General features: G+C 48.4%; 2 protein-coding genes across 4 annotated transcripts in view; both read right to left on the bottom strand.

Annotated features, from left to right (window-relative positions):
• The window catches only part of ZNF646 (zinc finger protein 646), a 28,029-nt gene extending 19,848 nt beyond the window's left edge, over window positions 1-8,181 (bottom strand). The window contains exon 1 of the mRNA XM_043454721.1: window positions 8,051-8,181. The gene's annotated coding sequence lies outside the window, so the exon portion shown is untranslated. The remainder of the gene's footprint in view (window positions 1-8,050) is intronic.
• Window positions 7,034-17,533, bottom strand: STX4 (syntaxin 4). Of its 3 annotated transcripts, none has more exons than XM_043454731.1 (11): window positions 17,238-17,533; window positions 16,949-17,050; window positions 16,736-16,835; window positions 16,525-16,599; window positions 15,718-15,788; window positions 13,244-13,352; window positions 13,096-13,172; window positions 12,375-12,512; window positions 11,362-11,472; window positions 11,156-11,254; window positions 7,034-8,339 (listed from the first exon to the last, which is right to left on the bottom strand). In XM_043454731.1, exons 1-10 carry the CDS (start codon window positions 17,265-17,267, stop codon window positions 11,174-11,176), a joined length of 894 nt encoding a protein of 297 aa, XP_043310666.1. In that variant the 5' UTR covers window positions 17,268-17,533; the 3' UTR covers window positions 7,034-8,339; window positions 11,156-11,173. The 3 variants fall into 3 exon arrangements, with proteins under 3 accessions (XP_043310666.1, XP_043310664.1, XP_043310665.1); XM_043454730.1 differs by lacking the exon at window positions 7,034-8,339 and adding an exon at window positions 10,802-11,060; XM_043454729.1 differs by lacking the exon at window positions 11,156-11,254 and having other exon boundaries at window positions 17,238-17,531.
• Window positions 17,534-18,641: the final 1,108 nt, after the last annotated feature.

Genomic DNA, 18,641 nt, shown 5'->3' with positions numbered 1-18,641 from the left:
TAGAAGGATCCTCAGGAACTGATTCTGAACTACAAATTCCAACTACTAGGGCCTTTCACAATTATAAGACAAAGCCAAAGGTCACAGTGAACCAGATCCTCCTTTCCACACTGGCACCTGTAGACTTGGGGGCCACCAAGGTGGCAGCCTTAGGAAGTGTCTGGTGTTCAGCCCCCCTCCAGCCTATGCGGTAGCACCTGAAGCAGAAGTAGTAGGTATCACCTTAGTGTCAGGGACCTCACGTCCATTCTCCATAGCAGAACAAGGGGGGCACATGGCAACAGCAGGGACCAGGCTATAATGGCTGCAGAAAGAGGGCACCAGTTTGACCAAGGACCCTCACTGGCCATACTCACACCCAGAGCAGGATAAGCACTGTCCCCAGGCCTCCTTCCTGTCCAGGCTGGGATCAAAATCTAAGGGACCAGGAAAGAAACTGACATCAGATTGGGAGACTGAAAGTAGGAGAACTTTTGTTTACTACTGACTTGATTTTTGGCCTTGAACAAGATGATTTATCTTGGGGGTTGGGGTGGCACCTTTTAAAAATATATTCGTGTAAAGATACCATATGGACTTCCCAGGTGGCACAGTGGTAAAAAATCATCTATCAAACAGGAGACTCAAGAGATGCAGTTTCCATCCCTGGGTGGGGAAGACCCCCCGAAGTAGGAAATGGCAACCCACTCTAGCATTCGTGCCTGGAAAATCCTGTGGACAGAGGAGACTGGCAGGCTCCAGTTCATGGGGTCACAAAGAGTATTTGGGCACAATTGAGCGTGTATACATACACATACACAAAGATACCATATACACTAATCGATAGATCTCCCTGGCTATCTATCTACAATGAAGGATGGAGTGGGTTCCCTGAATGTTCAGAAGAGATCCACAACTCCTGCTCCCTTTCTGGGCCCAGACAATCCGCCCATCCCTTGGTCCCCCTTCTCTGACACCCCCAGCATCCTATACCCAAGTTCCTGCCCCCTGAGGACTCAGTCTGACTTTCAAAAAAATTAACAGTGTTATTAAAATAAAATTCATGGAGAAGAAAATGGCAATCCACTCCAATATTCTTGCCTGGAAAAGCCCATGGGCAGAGGAGCCTGGGGGGCTGCAGTCTATGGGGTTACATGACTGAGCATGCGCACACATGAGGAGGGTGGAGGGAGATGGGTTGGTAGCAATAAACTGGCAAAACTAAACAAAAATTAATACACCCTACAATTAATCTATCTGAAGTATATAATTAAGGGGTTTTAGTATATTCACAGAGTTATGCAATCATGATCTAATTTTACAATATTTTCATACCCCCTAGAAGAAACTCCATACCCCATAGCTGTCACTTCCTATTGATCCCAAGCCCCATTCCCTGACAATCCTTTACCCTCAGCTCTAGGCAATGGATAATTTGCTTTCAGTCTCTCTAGATTTGCCTGTTGTGGACATTTCATGTAAATGGAGTCATATAATATGTGGTCTTTTGTGACCAATTCTTTTACTTAGCATAACATTCTCAAGGCTCATCCATGTTGTATTAACAGTTTGATCAGTTCTTTCCTTCTTATTGTCAATATTCCATTGTATGGATATACTACTCTGTTTATCCATTCATCGGCCGAAGGTCATTTGGGTTTCCATTTTGGTCTATTATGATCATATTTGATCATATGGTAACTCTATGTTTAACCATTTGAGCAACTGTCAGGCAGTTTTCCAAAGTGACTGCACCATTTGATATTCCCACCAACAAGGTATGAATGTTCCAATTTCTCCACATCTTCATCAACAGTTGTTATTATCTGTCTTTTTTATTACAGCCATCCTAGTAGGTGTAAATTCGTGGTTTTGATGTGTATTTCCCTGGTGGAAAATGATGTTGAGGATCTCTTCATGCACTTATGGGGCATCTATATATCATCTTTGGATAAATGTCTGTTTAAGTCCTTGGCCCATTGTCTTCACTGGATTGACTCTGTTGAGTGAAAAGACTTATGTATTCCAGATACAAATTCTTTATGATTTGCAAAAATTCCTTTCCATTGGGTGGGTTGTCTTTTTACTTTCTTAATGGTACCCTTTGAAGCACATTTTTAATTTTGATGATGTCCAAATTATCTATTCTTTTTCTTATTGCCTGTGCTTTGAGAGGGACTTCCCATGTGGCATTAGTGGTAAAGAACCCGCTTGCCAGTGCAGGAGACTTCGGAGACATGGGTTCGATCCCTGGGTCGGGAAGATCCCCCAGAGGAGGGCACAGCAACCCACTCCAGTATTCTTGCCTGGAGTATCCCATGGACAGACGTAACTGTCCATGGGGTCATAAAGAGTCAGAGACGACTAAAGCCACTTAGCACCACGCACTCACACATGTGTTTTGAGAGCCATATCTAATAACCCATTTTCTAATTCAAGGTCATGAAGATTTATGCCTATGTTTTCATCTTAGAGTTTTATAAACATTTACAAAGTTTATAACTTAGTTATAAACTTAAAAGTTTAAAATGCATAAAAGTTTTTTTAAAAATAAATTTTAAGTTTTTATAGCTAAAAGCTCTTCCATTCAGATTTCTGATCCACTTTGAGTTAATTTTTGTATATGGTTTGAAGTAAAGGTCCAACTTCATTCTTCTGCATATGGATATCCAACTATCCCAGCTCTATTTGTTGAAAAGACTATTCTTTCTCCATTGAGTTGTCTTGACTTTCTTGCTGAAAGTAAACTGACTATAAATATGAGGGTTTATTTCTAGACTCTCAATTTTATTCCCTGGGTATATATCATTCTTTATGCCAGTATCACACTGTTTTGCTCACTGTCGCTTGGTAGTAAAATTTCAAATCAGGACTTGTGAGTCCTCCAACTTGTTCTTCTTTCAAGATTATTTTTGTTTTTCTAGATCCCTTGCATTTCCATATGAATTTTAGGATCAACTTGTCAACTTTCGCATAAAAGAAAAGGAAACTGGCTGGGATTCTGATAGGGATTGCACTGCCTCTGTAGATCAATTTGAGGAGTATTGTCATCTTGACAATATCAAATCTTTTGACCCATGAACATTTGGGTGTTTTAAATTTTATTTAGATTTTAATTACTCTCAACAGTGGTTTATAGTTTTCAAGAGTATAAGCCTTACATTTCTTTTGTTAAATTTATATAGAAGTATTTTTTCTTTTTGTTGCTATTGTGAATGGAATTATTTTCTTTCTTTTTTGGATTGTTCATTGCTAGTGATGAGAAATACAATAGATTTCTGTACACTGTTCTTATATTCTACAACCTTGCTGAGCCGGTTTATTAGCTGTAATCTTTTTGTGTATATGAATTCCTAAGGACTTTTTATATACAAAATCATGTCATCTGTAAAATGTAGTTGTTTAGTTCTTCTTTTCCAATCTGGATACCTTTTATTTATTTTTGTTGTGTTTATTTTTACAGTGTTAAACAGACGTGATGGGCGCAGACACCCTGAGTCTGAAGAGGGGAAAACATCCAGTCTATCATCATTTAAGTATGATGTTAGCTGTGACTTTTTCATAGATGCCTTTTGATAATTAGCAAGTTAAAGGAATTCCCTCTTATTCCTAGTTTCTTAAGCTTTTTTATTTATTTTTTTAAGCTTTTTTTAAAATCAAAGTTGTTGGATTTTGTCAAATGTATTTTCTGTGTCTGTTGAGATGATCAAAAGGTTTTTGTCCTTTATTCTATTAATAGTCTTTATTATTACTACATTAACTGATTTTCAGGTGTTAAACCAATCTCACATTCTTGAGATAAATCTCACTTGTAGAGTCATTTTTACATATTGCTGGATTTTGTTTGCCAGTATTTTGTTGAGGACTTTTACATCTATGTTCATAAGCAATAGTGAGCTGAAGTTTTCTTTTCTTGTGATGTCTTTGTCCTCATTTTGTTATCTGGATAATTCCAGACAGTCTGACTTCCGGCCCTCACTTTTCTTCTGTCCCAACTTCCTTTAATTCCCTGGCTCTGCCAGGACTGTTCCAGGTAGTGAATGCATCTTGGGAATGCAAAATCATAGCCCCCACTGCTAGGGCAATAGCTGACATCACTCCTTATCATGGATTGAAGTCATCATCCCCTCCCCAGCCAAGTGGCTGGATACATTAGAATTCCTCACAGCAGAAAACTAGCACCAGGGCCGGAGCAGGGGTACGGGAAGGCAGCAGGCTTTGTAGGTGGGGCAGTGATTCTGGATTCAACCAAGGAAATTTGGTGACTTGTTCTCAGTTACTTATGCATAGCCGACTCTCAGGCTTCCCAAATGGTGCTAGTGGTAAAGAACCCACCTGCTAATGCAGGAAACTGTAAGAGTCTTGGGTTTGATCCCTGGAGGAGAGTATGGCAGCCCACTCCAGTATTCTTGCCTGGACAATCCCATGGACAGAGGAGCCTGGCGGGCTACAGTTCATAGCGTCTCAAAGAATCGGACACAACTGAAGTAACTTAACACAGACACAGACAGCCCACTTCAACAAAAATCCCTCTCCCTGGGGCCTGCCTTCCATACAAGTCCTATCCCTGTTCTGACTAATCTCTTACCTGTTCCTTACACTCAGCAGGCTCCAGCCATGCTGGCCTTCTGTTGATTTGTTTCTTCTCTGTCTTGGAATCTTTGCACTTTCTCTTTCCTGGGGATGGAACCCATCACCCTAGATTTGCCCATGATGTTTTCTGTTCTTTCACATCTCAGCTCAAATCTTGCTATTTCTACTGCTGCATAATAAACGACCACAAACTTAACATCTTAAAAACAACATCTATTTCTTATACTATGGTTCTGTAGGTTCAGAAGTCCAGGCTCTGACTGGGCTTCTACCTAGTGTCTCACAAGGCTGAAGTCAAGGTCTTGCCCAATGTGAACTTTTATCTGGAGGCTCTGGCATAGAATCCACTTCCAGACACACCTGGATTCAGTTCCGTTTGGCTGTAGTACTGAGGTCCCTGTTTGTTTGTTGGCTGTCAGCCAGAGGTTTGTTCTGTTTCTATAGGCTGTCTTTCTTCCCTGGCTAGGAGCTCCTCCCTCTTCAAGGTCAGCAATGGTGCATAAAGTCCTCCTGCTTCAAATTTCTCTGACTTCTGTCTTTCTCTTCTGTAGCTAGCTGGAGAAGCTTCTCAGCTTTTAAGAGCTCATATGATTAAATTTGGCCTATGTGAATAATTCAGGACAATCTCCCTGTCTCAACTGATTGGTGAACTTAATTACATCTGCAAAGTCCTTTTTGGCACATAACATTCATAGAGATTAGGGCATGGAATCTTTGGGGGCCATTATTCTCCTTACCACAGTTCACCCTCTAGACCTCAAAGGTGCATATCTGTCCCACAAGCAAAATGCATTTACTTCCTCCCAAGGTCCCTAAAAGTCTCATCCCATGGCAGCATCAAGTCAGAGTTAAAAAAAAATTTTTTTCATAAATTTCATCAAACCAAAAGTCCCAAATCTCATTATCTAAATTAGATGCAGGCTCTGGGTATAATCCATTCTGGAGCACAATTCCTCCCATCTGTGGACCTATGAATCTAAAAAAACAAGTCAGTGGGAACGTCCATGGCAGTCCAGTGCTTAAGACTCTGCGCTTCCAATGCAGGGGGCTTAGGTTCAATCCCTGATTGAGAAATGAAGATCTCACATGCTGTGCCATGCCACCAAAAAAGAAAAAGAATGAAACAAGTCATGTATTCCAACATGCAATGCTGGGACATGCATTTTTTGTTGTTTAGTCTCTAAGTTGTGTCTACTCTCTTTCAACCCCATGGACTGTACCCTGCCAGGCTCCTGTCCATGAGATTTCCCAGACAAGAGTACTGGAGTATGCTGCCATTTCCTTCTCCAGGGGATCTTTCTGACCCAGGGATTGAACCTGTGTCTCCTGCACTGGCAGGCAAGTTCTTTACCACTGAGCCACCAGGGAAGCCTGGGACATGCATCAGGTAATAGTAATAGACATTCTGGTTAAAAAAGAGGAGAAATGGAAAGCAAAAAGGAGTCACTGACAAAGCAATTTCAAAAACCAGCTGAGCAAATTTCTTTAGCTTTTGAAGCCTAAAAACAATCCTCCATGGTTTTATTCTGCCTTCTGAGCTGTCAGTTCTGCCCTTTGAATTAGTCACCTTCCCTAAGAAGCCATTCCTGACTATCTTTTAGAACAGCCCCCCAAATTTTTTGTCACAACACACTGATTAATTTCTTAATACCACATATCCTGGTTTGGGGATGTCCTGGCTATTTGTTTATTTTTAATATTTCTTTATTTGTTCATTTTATTTATTTGGCTGAGCCGGGTCTTAGTTGTGGCCCAAGGGACTTTCCTTGCATCATTTGTAATCTTTCTTTGCTAGGGATTAGCTCCAGAGCACGTGGGCACAGTAGTTGTGGCTTGCAGGCTTAGTTGCTCTCAGGCATGTAGAATTTTAGTTCCTTGATCCGGGATTGAACTCACGTCCCCTGCCTTGGAATTGCAGTCTTAACCACTGGACCACCCAGGAAGTCCCACAAAGATGAGTTTTAATGAAACTTTGTGGGTTAAGGGTCTTGTCAGTTGCATCTTTCACTGGTTAAAAATTTGGATGAGGGAATTCCCGGGGACTCTTCACTCGCACTGCAGGGAGCACAGGTTCAATCCCTGGTCGGGGAACTAAGATCCTATATGCTGCACAGCACAACCAAAAATGCATTTTTTTTTTTTTATCATTTACCTGGAGTTTCTATATTCTCTTCCATTTCTGCTTTAAAAGTGGCCAATTATTTTCTGAGTCATCTTTCTTACAGTAACTTGTCAGATGCACCCAACAGCAACCAGGGCATGCTACTAATATTCTCTTTCCCCAATTTTTCCCCTAAATCTCTAAACTCAGTTGGACATTATTTGTACTCTTAGTTCTATTTCCGGCTTACAGTTTAAACAAATGCTTCACCATTACATAACACACATCACCATCTTTCCAACTTCCAATGCTAGTTTCCTCACCAGCCCCTGTCCAGATCCAAAGTTAATGACACACAACTCAGGTTTTTCTTTTTATTGTAGCAACACCTCACTTCTGGGTACTAGTTCTGTAACAGCTGAACTAGAGTTATGAAAATGTGGTAAAAACCAACCTCCAAATATCAGTGGCTCCCAGCAGAAGTTTCTCATTTACATTACACCTCACTTTACAGGTGGGCTACAGCTCAGCTTGATGTCCTGTTAATGCTGGGTTCCAGGCTGAAAGAGTCTTCATCGGGCAATTGACAGGTTCGTGGCAGAGGTAAAAGAGATGGGAAGCTGCCAGACTACTCATTGGTGCTTAAAGCTTCTACTTGGTGGTGTCTTAATATCTACTCAGATTCCAAAGCATGTTATATAGCCAAGCCTATTGTAAGTGAGCATGAATGTATAATCCTCCTAACATGAGGGGCCCAAAAGGAAGAACAGCATGTATTTGGAACAATAATATAATCTACTACAGGGCTGTACCAGAAACATCAATCACTGAATTCGTCCATTCTTCCTTCATACACACTGTGCTGACGCATTTTGCACCTTGTAACATCTCTCATACATCTTGTGTATGCGCTTAGTCACTTCAGTCGTGTTCAACTCTTTGTGACCCCATGGACTGTAGCCCACCAGGTTCCTCTGTCCCTGGGATTCTCCTGGCATACACCTTGGTCAAAGGTAAAATCTTGACTCAAGGTAGACAATTCTCAAGTAAGTCAATGTAGCCTGACCTAAACCAATCAGGTCCCTTTTCTTAAGAATCTGAACCATGACATATTCAGTGGGTGAGGAATAAGTGGAGAAGGCTGCAGCTGAAAGGCTGTGATACAAGATGGATTTGGAAAAGCCACAACTCATGCAGACCGTGTTCCTTAAAAGTTGGGCTGACAGCACCCAAGCCAGGATTTCAGTGAAAAAACCTTCCCATGGCCCTCACTCAGGTTGGTTTCCCTCACAGAAGGGGTATACACAAGGAAACTTGTAAAATCTCCAGTGCCTGGGTCCACTTGCCTACTAGGTCTGCTCCAAACCTGCCACTCACCTGTTCAGAAACCTTCCATGGGTCCCCACAGCCCATCGGAAAAGTTCAAATTATGGAACCCGCCATCCGAGCCCTTGCTTGGCCGTCTAGCCAACTCTTCTGGGAAGTTCTGGATGGCGTCCTGAGACAAGTAAGCAGCCTTTCGGGGGTGGCGCTGTCCAGCACTGCCAAGCAGAAGGCACATGCTCTACGTGGACACCCAGCTGCGTAGACGTGGCAATCTCCGCGTCGGTTTGACAGTCTCTGTCAGATCCCGGTAGGTGCCATGGGTTGTCAACTTCAGTTGATTCTGAAGGCAGAAAAGTGAGAGAGTGGATAAAGGCGACCAACAGGACAGGATTCCGCTGAAGAAGCAGGCCGTAGGGGAAGAGACGGAGAGTGGAGAATCAGGGAAGCCCAGAGTCCAAATCAGTCTTCCACTGGGGCAGGATCCATCCGGTCTCGGTTTCCCCATTGGGTGGACATCCAGAGTGTTTGCACGCTGCTAAAAACGAGGGGCTTCCTCCTGCAGGCGTCTAGTTTCTTCTGTACACGGTACACAGGACCTCAAGCAGGACTAAAGTGTGGGTACACTCCCGGACTCTCTAGGACCCGCAATATCCGGCTGCTAGGGGGCGGGACCAGGCCACGCCTTCTCGCATGAGGTCCCGAGCCCCTACACTCACGGGTCTCTCCCAGGCCAGCCCCCTTCCGCCTTATTAGGCTTTTGATCACGCCCCTTGCGCTCTGTGATCCAATAGCTTTTCGGTGCGACCGCGGTCTCGCTCTGAGGCCCCGCCCACATCTAATTGCAGTTTAATTCCGGATGCTCACTCCTTCAGGACGCCCTGCGGACCAATCCTGATGCTCTTCAGGAACAACATTTGCCAATCCGAGCAGTCCGTTTTCCAAGTGTCTGCCCAGCCACCCCCTCAGCCATGCCCCGTACGTTCGGTGCCAAGTGTAACCCTCGGACCTGCCGCAGGCCCCGCGCAGCCGCCGCTCCCGGGCTACCGGGAGGCGCTGCAGGCGGGCGCCCAGCCTCCAGTGGAGGCGGGGCAGGTCCGGTCGCACGTCACTGCGGCCCAATCCCGCCCCCTGGTCCCTCCCAGCCGGGTGCGAGTCTGCACCAACTTCCACTGGCCCATTCCTTCCTTGGCTCGCGTCGCCCCGGCGCCCACGTGTGTACCCCATACTTGGCGGCCGAAGCAAGCGGTACAGCTGGGCAGCCAGGAGCAGCGGCGGCGACCAATGGGATCGAAGGTGGGATGGGACAAGGCGGCTGGAGCCCCGCCCCCCAGACCTTGGTCAGGGGTCAGGCCCTGCCCCATTCCTACCAGGCTTCGGAGGCAGGAGCTCTGAAACCAAGTGTCTGGGGACAGGCGCTACATCCAGCTCCAGAAACCAGGCAGGGCGCTTGGAACTCTTAGAAATTTCGAACTGGAGTCTGGAACTCAGGTGAGTCATAGAAACTCAGCTCCTCGGCCTCTTCTACCCGCTTCAGCCACAAGACCCCTGAGAAACAAGGTGTGGGCTGATTCAGAGTGCCTCCCTCTCTAATCTGAACTCTTATATAAAAGGCAATGCCACGCCAAGTGGGGAGAGGGAGCGGTGGGCGGATGACTGGGAGATTGGCACTGACAAATATACGCTATTGCTTTGGGTTTTTGTTCAGTTGCTCAGTCCTGTCTAAACTCTTTGCATCCCATGGACTGCAGCGCCAGGCTTCCCTGTCACTATTGTTACACTATTGTTACTATGTATAAAATAACTAAGAGAACCTACTGCATAGCTCAGGAAACCCTATTCTTTGCTCTGTGGTGACTTTAAATGGGAAGGAAATCCAAAACAGAGGGGATAAATGTATACATACAGCTGATTCACTTTTGCTGTACAGTAGAACATTGTAAAGCAACTATACTCCAATAAAAATTAATTAAAAAAAATAAATAAATAGGGACTTCCCTTGGTCCAGTGGTTAAGAAACCGCCTGCCAATGCAGGAAACGTGGGTTTGATCCCTGGTCTGGGAAGATCCCACATGCCTTGGGGCAACTAAGCCCCGGCAGCCTGGAGCCTGTGCTCCATAAGAGAAGCCCCAGATAGGAGAAGCCTGTCCACCAAAACTAGAGAGTAACCCCCGCTCACCGCAACTAGAGAAAACCTGAGCGCAGCAACAAAGACCCAGAACAGTCACAAATAAGTAAATTAAATAAATAAATAAATAAAAAGAAAAAAAAAAAGGCAATGCTTTTTTCTGAGCACAAGGCCTGGCCTGTTGAACCCTCTGCCTGGCAACCTCTTCACTGATTCTTCCCATAACCAGCCATTGGACTCCTAGCTTCCCACTGGACTCAAATATAGTCACCTCTGAGACAGGCCCTTCCTTGTCCATTGTATCCAAAGTAACAGACTCAGTTCCTTTTTCACAGTGCCTCTTCTTCTTGGCCTCAGGAATGCCCATAGATGCCACACACGCATCCCTGTGTCCCAGCCTGGCCTGGCTCAGCCTCACTGATTTGGGCTTAGGTCCTCACAATGCTCTTTCCCCAGGGACAGTACTGAGCCACATGTGGGTGTCACCTCCTCCAGGCCCCACCCATTCTCATGGGAGAGTAGAAGGGCGCTGCCAGCCTGGCGTGGTCACCTGAGACAGTCTGATTTGAGTCTGCCTGGGCTGGGTCTGTCCCCCAGGGTGGCCGGGAGGTGGGGAGGCTGGATACCTGAAGGCCCTGGACCAGACTTTTCAAGGACACACGTGCACAGGGGAATCTCCAAGCTTTTTTTTTTTTTTCCTTTAATTTCTTACAAAACCACATGTCCCTGCCAAACAGGACACTGCAGGCCTGCCCCCAAGCACTGTGACCCAGGGGGGGAGGCCCCCATGGATGAGTGGCTGCCGACCCCAGAAGAACTGTCTGCCCCTCTGCGCAAGGCCACTGTGAGGAAAGAGTCTGGCTGGAGGCTCTGTCCTGCCCACCCTCAGCTGCTGGGAGAGAAGGCAGACCCTGGGTCCCTGGTGCTCTTAGTGTCTGCAAGGGAAGGCGGGAGAAGAGGGTCTGAGGGGAGGAGAAAAGGCTGGGGTCGGGGATGGGGCAGGCCAGGGAGCAGGCCCACGGTATCTCACCAAGAATATGCGGCGCTGTCAAACCAACGTGGAGATGACAATGACGACCACCAGAATGAGGACAATGATGGACACACAGATGGCAATAAAGACTTTCTTCTGTGGGAGAGGAAGCGGGGTGGGGGGCCTGGGTGTCAGGGAAACTCAGGAGTGGAGGGAGGGCCAACCAGGGGGGAGGGGTGGCAGGGGGAAGGGCGGAGGCTCACCTTGCGCGCCTTCTTCTGGTTCTCCAGGGCCACCTTGACATGTTCCTGCCCACGTTCCACATAGTCGGCTGAGCTCAGAATGTTCTTCTCAATTCGGTTGATCATCTCCCCCTGCTCGGAAGAGGAGGCGGTTCAGGCAGGAAGGAATGACTGGGGGCGGAAGGCCCAGCAGCTCCTCTGCCCACCCCAACCACAGAGGACTGAAGGACACTCCTGGCAGAAAACGGTGCACTAAGGAAGAGGTGGGGACAGGACCGCATCTGACAGAAGTCCCCACGCCTGGGGATGGCTTCCAGGCTCCCTCCTACCGCATGCTCCCTTCTGTCCTGAGCCCTCGCCCCATACAATTTCTACTCGCAGTGCCGGCTGGGAGCCGAGCACCTTGAACGGCTCATATGTTTTCACAGAGGGTGAACTTTTGTCCCCTCGCAAATCTGTCTGAAGTCCCTTGTTCTTCAGGCCTGTCTCCCACCTGCTGGGAAGCCCTCCCTGTCGCTGCCTCCTCACGGTACCACCAGCCTTCAGATCCTGATCTCCTACCATGTGAAATCTCTCCCCCAGGACTCCCAGCTGCAGAAGGGCATTGGAGTCAGCTCCTCCCAGATGGGGCTGGAAGCTCCCCTTATCATGAGATAAGGGCCGGGGGAAGAATACCACCTCCTACCCCATCCTTGTCTACATTTTAGGAGGCAGGCCCCTCTAGGGGGAAACTGAAGAGCTCTTAGGTGTATAAGAATGGATTCTGCTGCTGGAGGAGGAGCCAGGGTGGGGGCCATACCTGGTGTGGGCTCCGGCTCAAGGGATGGGGTACAAGGCATAGGGCAGTAGTCATCTGAGTAGCTACTGAGGAGGATGAAATCTGGGGACACAGCTAAGGATGGAACTCAGGGCCAGTCTGGAGGGTAACAAAAGCCTCGGTGCAAGAGGCTAAGGGTGGAGGCAGGCTGACTGTCATGACACGCTCTCACATCTGGGGGCTGGATCGAGCCCAGCCAGTGGCCTCGGGCACCCACCTGTATCTCCACTTCAGTGGCCAAAAAAGTGAAAATCTCATGAAGTTCACGGATACTGCGCTCCAGCTGCTGGATCTCGCTGTGCCGGGCCGAGATCTCATTTAGGGCCTGTCGAGTCACTTGTGTGTCCTTCAGTATCTGCAGAGTGGACAGGAGCCATGGGACAGGTCACAAAGAAATCAGCAGCACGTTTAGAAGTTCCTGTTCAGCTTCGGGGCAGCTCTCGGGCCTAGAACTAGGGCCCAGGCCCTAATGAGGGATGCCAGGCAGGCTAATATGTTCCCTCCTGGGCCTCAGGATTCCCTCCACGAAAAAGGGCCAGGAGGGCTTCCCTGGTGGCTCAGTGGTAAAGAATCTGCCTGCTAATGCATGAGACACCAGTTCGATCCCTGATCGGAGAAGATCCCACCTGCTGAGAAGCAGCTAGGCCCATGCACCACAACTACTACGCCTGTGCTCTAGAGCCCCAGAACCACAACTGTCTGAGCCCACGGGCTGTAGCGCCTGTGCTCCACAACAAGAGAAGCCACTGCAAGGAGAAGTCCACACACCGCAACTGGAGAATAGCCCCTGCTCGCTGCAACTAGAGAAAAGCCCGCACAGCAACGAGGACCCAGCACAGCCAAAAATAAATAAATAAATAATTCTTTTTTAAAAAGGGGTCAGGACTCATAGAGGACAGGGTGGGCCCAGCAGAGAGAGGCTGGCGGCGGCCACTCACATTGGACACAAACACCTCGCTCTGCCCGCTGTCCAGCATCTGCTCCAGCTCCTCGTCAGACACCATTCCAGCATTTGCTGTGAAGGAAAAGGCCAGGCTCAGAGCCGGTTGGGTCAGCTGACCCTGTGTGCCGGGCACCACAACTCACTGATCTTCAGCTGCCTCCGAATCCGCTCCACGTTCTTCTCTCGGTATTCAGACTGCATTGAGTTGCACTTGTTGATGAGTTCCACGAATTGCTGGGACAGGATCCCGTGCTAAGGAGGGAGAAGAGAAGCTGGGGACCCCTGGGAGGATCCCTGCCTGGTCTGGGCTTCAGCATCCCCTTGGGTACAGTGAGCAAAGAGCATGAGGTCAGAGGTGCCTGTGGCCTTGACCTCCTTGAAAGGCTCCCCTGGTCTCTCAAAATAAAAGCCAAAGCCAAAGCCCTTCCCTGGGCTTACGAGGCCCTACAGGACCCGCCCCTTTCCATATTCCCTCTTTCATCTTACCTCCCCACACTGTTTGCCTCACTCCTTCCCTCCAACCACAGTGGGCTCCTGACTCCTCCCTGATCAGTACACAACCCCACCTCAGGCCTCTGCAGTTGCCATTTCTTCAGCCCAGAATGTTCAGGCCCCACAGAAGCCTAGAAGTCTTTGTTCCAGTGTCACCTTCAGAAGTTTTCTCCACCTTGTTGGAACCTGCCTTCTCCCACTATTCTCAATCCCTCTTCTCTTTTCCCTTCATACTTCTATGTTCTACAATAATTGACTGATTTATTATGGTGACTGTCTCTCCCTATTGGAATGAAATCTGCATGAGGATAGAGATCATTTGTTGACAGCTGTTTCCCTTAAACAGCTAGAAAAGGGTCTGGCCCTCAAAGAATATTAGTGGAATGCTTGCTGAACACCAGCGTCCCTGCTTAGACTAAAGGTGTGCCAGGATACCTGGGGGTCAGCTGATTGCCCAGATTTTGCAGGCCCACCTGGGCACTCAGCCTCTCACACAATGACTACCACAAGCCCCCCACCCCCTATCCCCAGAAATGCCTTCCCTGCTTGTCCATTTTCCTGATGTCTAAAATCTGCTCATTCCTTGGAGTTCCTTTCTCCAAGACACATCTGCTGTCCTGGGTTCAGCTGCATCCTTTCAAGATGCCCAAATTGCAGGGGGTGCAGTTCTTGAGGCCCTAGCCTACTGTGTTCCTCCTTTGTTTGGCAAAGTAATAAAGATACTCTTTCCTTCTCTTCCATTAAAAAAAAAAAATGCCCAAATTGTTCAATCTTCAATCTGGGGTCTTTGCTGAGTTCTGGGCCCACCTACTCCAACTCTGATCTCCAAGAACACCAAACCATGCCTCTCTGGGCACCCAGAGGACGCTGCTCAGACCATCTCAAATCTCCTTATTAAGATGATGATTCTGAAACAGAACTGCCATATTACCTAGCAATCCCACTTCCGGGCATACACACCAAGGAAACCAGATCTGAAAGAGACACGTGCACCCCAATGTTCATCGCAGCACTGTTTATAATAGCCAGGACATGGAAGCAACCTAGATGCCCATCAGCAGACGAATGGATAAGGAAGCTGTGGTACATATACACCATGGAATATTACTCAGCCATTAAAAAGAATTCATTTGAATCAGTTCTAATGAGATGATGAAACTGGAGCCCATTATACAGAGTGAAGTAAGCCAGAAAGATAAAGACCATTACAGTATACTAACACATATATATGGAATTTAGAAAGATGGTAGCGATAACCCTATATGCAAAACAGAAAAAGAGACACAGATGTACAGAACAGACTTTTGGACTCTGTGGGAGAAGGCGAGGGTGGGATGTTTTGAGAGAACAGCATCGAAACATGTATATTATCTATGGTGAAACAGATCACCAGCCCAGGTTGGATGCATGAGACAAGTGCTCGGGGGCTGGTGCACTGGGAAGACCCAGAGGGATGGGTGGGGAGGGAGGGGGAGCAGGGATCGTGATGGGGACACACATGTAAATCCATGGCTGATTCATGTCAATGTATGGCAAAAACCACTACAATATTGTAAAGTAATTAGCCTCCAACTAATAAAAATAAATGGAAAAAAAAAAAAAGATGATGATTCAGTAACCTTCCCTCCCCCCGCCCCTCCTGCCCCACCAGGGAAGTTCCTCTTCCTGACTTCTTGAATTCTGTCCCTAGGGCAGAGGATGTCCCCATCACATGGGTAGGGAACCACCCGGTCACTTGACTGCACCCTCTTCTTCCCGGGCAGAGCCATTAACTACCAAATCCTACCTGAGTAATGTCTTTGTCATCTATGCAAGCTTAACTCCCCATCTTGGCTTCTAGAAAGTATATCTCCTACAGCCGAGCCCAGATCATGTCTGGGGTCTCAGCAACTTCTCACTGAATGGAGGAGAAGAAGGCAAGGTGTTATAATGATTGGAAGTCAGGAGACCTGGGTTCTTGACCTTGGGGTGAATCCTTTTTTATCTCTGAGCCTCAGTTTCCTCATTTGGAAAATCATCAGGTTGGATTTAATGACCTCCAAGAGCCCTGCCTTCTTACATCTGCCATCTAATGATCTATTGAACACTTGCTAAAATGTCCTACTTCTGGGAATAATGAACCCACCTGGGTTTTTCTCATTCTTGTGTTGACGGAGTTATAATTCTCATCAGCTTCCTCCTTCTGGGGCTCTATGGCTGTGGAAAGACACAAAAGTATTGGTAGAGGAGGGGGTTTGACCTCTGGCTTCTGAAATTCATTTGGGGACTGGGACCCAGCCACCCAGCCATACAATAGAGAGAGATACAATATCTCCACAGGGCTTTTTTTTTTTTTTGGAAATAAAATTCATCATAAAATGACTACTTCTGAGCCTCTGACAGGCAAAAGTATATTTTTCTTTGCAATAAATACACCAGAGAATTCCCACATGTTTGGAGAAGGTTCCTAACAAAACCCACATCTTCCCGCCCAAAGAATACACACTGGGCAGCAAGAATTGTAGGAGTACAGATGATCCTTGCACAACTGTGTGGGTCCACTTATACCTGAATTTTTAGAAAATAAATGCATACTACAGTACTACACAATGCACAGTTGCATGAATCCACCCATGCAGAACCTGGGATGTGGAAGGCAGACTATACAGTTATATGTAGATAATGACCTGAAGGTGGGGGTGGCAACACTAACCTCTGCCTTGGACAAAGGTCAACTGGAAATGGTTTCATTATAAATAAGGGAACCTGAGAGGCAGGCATATGCTGTGGAAAGAACTTTGAACTGGAAGCTAGGAGATGGAGATTCTAGACGTTGGCCTGCTGTGTGACCTGGATATATATCACTGGCCTCTCTGGACCACACACTCCCTAGATATACCAGGAGTTGGGCAGGATCAGAGGAAAGTATCTGGCTGATGTCCTAGGAGCTCACCCTTCAGCTGCGCGCGGATGTCCCTCCCTAGCTGTTTGATCTCGTCGCGCAGGTTCTGCAGGTCCTGCTTCATGCCTAAACAAGAGAAAGCCATGATGCCCAAATAGCAACCTCTACCTCAACAAATCTCCCTGGCCTCCACCTGTGCGGAACTACAACCCCCACAAGCCCGCCGGTTGAGCATGCGTTCTGCACCCAGGGTTTCACTCACTCTCCTCGGGAAGGGGCGTGGCCAGGATGGTGACCTGCTGCTTCTCCAACTCTCGGACTTTATTCTCTAGCTTGACGATAGTCTGCCGAATTGTCCCAACCTGGGGAGTATGACCGAGAAGGCTGAGGGAGATATGGGGGGTGCTCCAGGCTGCTCTGCTCCTCGGGCCCTCCAGCCCCCTCGTGAATCCAGACCGAGACTCCAGCCTCTTACCTTCTGGAAGAACTCATCGTCCGGGCTCCCCAGCCGTGCAGTACCCGGGTGTACCACCAGCGCGACTCGCTCCTTGTCTTCATCGTCCGAACTGTCATCCCCCTGCCAGGGCCGGGGTCACTGGCATCACTTCCTTGCTGCTGCTCTCCCCCAGTAGAACTCATGGGTTTCCGGGACTTTCCTTCCTAGCCCACAGTCATCCCTCCCGGCCCCGAGGACCAGGAGTCCTGCATTCCGGCAGACCCCATCCCGTCCACCCATCCCCAACCCTGCTGCGCCAAATTCTCACCTGCCTCAGCTCGTGGGTCCTGTCCCGCATGGCGGCCCGAGATCCCTCTCGCCGGCGCCGGAGCCCGGCGGGCCTCAAGATTCTAAGTTTGGAACTCCCGTACCAAACTCACACTCTGACACTCCCCTCCGCCCTCACCCTGAAGACCCCAAATCCCCCCCCAAGAGTCACTAGAGGCTCTGTCCCTGGCACCATTCAGTTTCAAAGGGAAGGAGCCGACCTCGGGGACCCCCAAGATTCCACAGGTTGGAATTCCCTTTTCTTTCCCCCCCGCCCTCTCCTGTAGCCTCGGCCCCGCCCCCTCTGGAAAGACTGGAGCATGCGCACCGGATCTCGTCCCTTCCCCACCCCAGGGAAAGGCCGAGGTCGGAAGCCGCAGCGCCCCGAACGGAAGCGAAATTGCCAGGACGTGAGAACCCGCCCCCTTTGCCGGAACTATCGCATCTTCCAGCGGAAATCTTGTTGCCAAAAGGGGTGGGAATGCGTCATTGGTACGTGATCTGAGAGGCCCCTCATCTCGCATCACCCCATAGTGCAAACCGCCCCCCCCCCCGCGCACGTCACGTGACTTGCCTGGTCCCAGCGTCTCAGACCATAGAACGTGACGCTTCGACTGTCACGTGTCTCGGCCCTGTCAACTCCATCTCTGGAACACCTATCTCCCCACGACGTCCTCAGCACCCCGCGCCCAAGTTACCTCCCTTCAGAACCCCCGCGAGGCGGGGAGGGGGCGCTGACTATCCCCAGAGACAGTGGGTGGTAGGACCCAGGCTGAATCCGGCTTTCTTTCTTTTGGGTCCGCGAGTGTGGGCAGACTGACGACTTAGAATTTGGAGCTGTCAACATCATGAGACCTTGAAATTCAGAAAAGAATAAGATCCAGCGTCAGAGAAGTGCAGGGTTTTGTAGGCAGAGCATCTGGGGGTGGGAAGTGACCTCACCCGAGGCGGAACTGTCTTCTCCCGCATACTCCTGGCACAGTTTCTGACAGGTGGGCGGCTGGCTGGCTCCCGGCTTGAACACTGCAGTCCCGCTGCACTCACCACCTTCGAGCAGGGCATTTCAGGGCAGCTCGCGCTGAGAAAAGAGTCTTACATTGAGCAGCATGTCACTTAGACAACCCCCTCCCCAGACCCCCACCTTGCACTGGGGTCTGCCCTCTGGAGCCCACAAAAATATGCCATATTATCGTGGCCTGTGAGTTGCTAAAGTGAGGGCATGACTGTGGACAGGGGAGCGTGGTGGGCTCCAGCTCCAGTCCATGGGGTCACAAAGAGTCGGACACGACTGAGTGACTAACACACACAAACTGTAGCCCACCAGGCTTCTCTGTCCATACAATTTTCCAGGCAAGAATACCAGATCGGGTTGCCATTTCCTCCTCCAGAGGACCTTCCCAACCCA

This window comes from Cervus canadensis, chromosome 32, assembly GCF_019320065.1.
Source record: "Cervus canadensis isolate Bull #8, Minnesota chromosome 32, ASM1932006v1, whole genome shotgun sequence".
Classification (NCBI taxonomy): Eukaryota; Metazoa; Chordata; class Mammalia; order Artiodactyla; family Cervidae; genus Cervus; species Cervus canadensis.
Note: the sequence above shows the minus strand (reverse complement) of the source record. Positions and strands in the feature narration are given on the sequence as shown.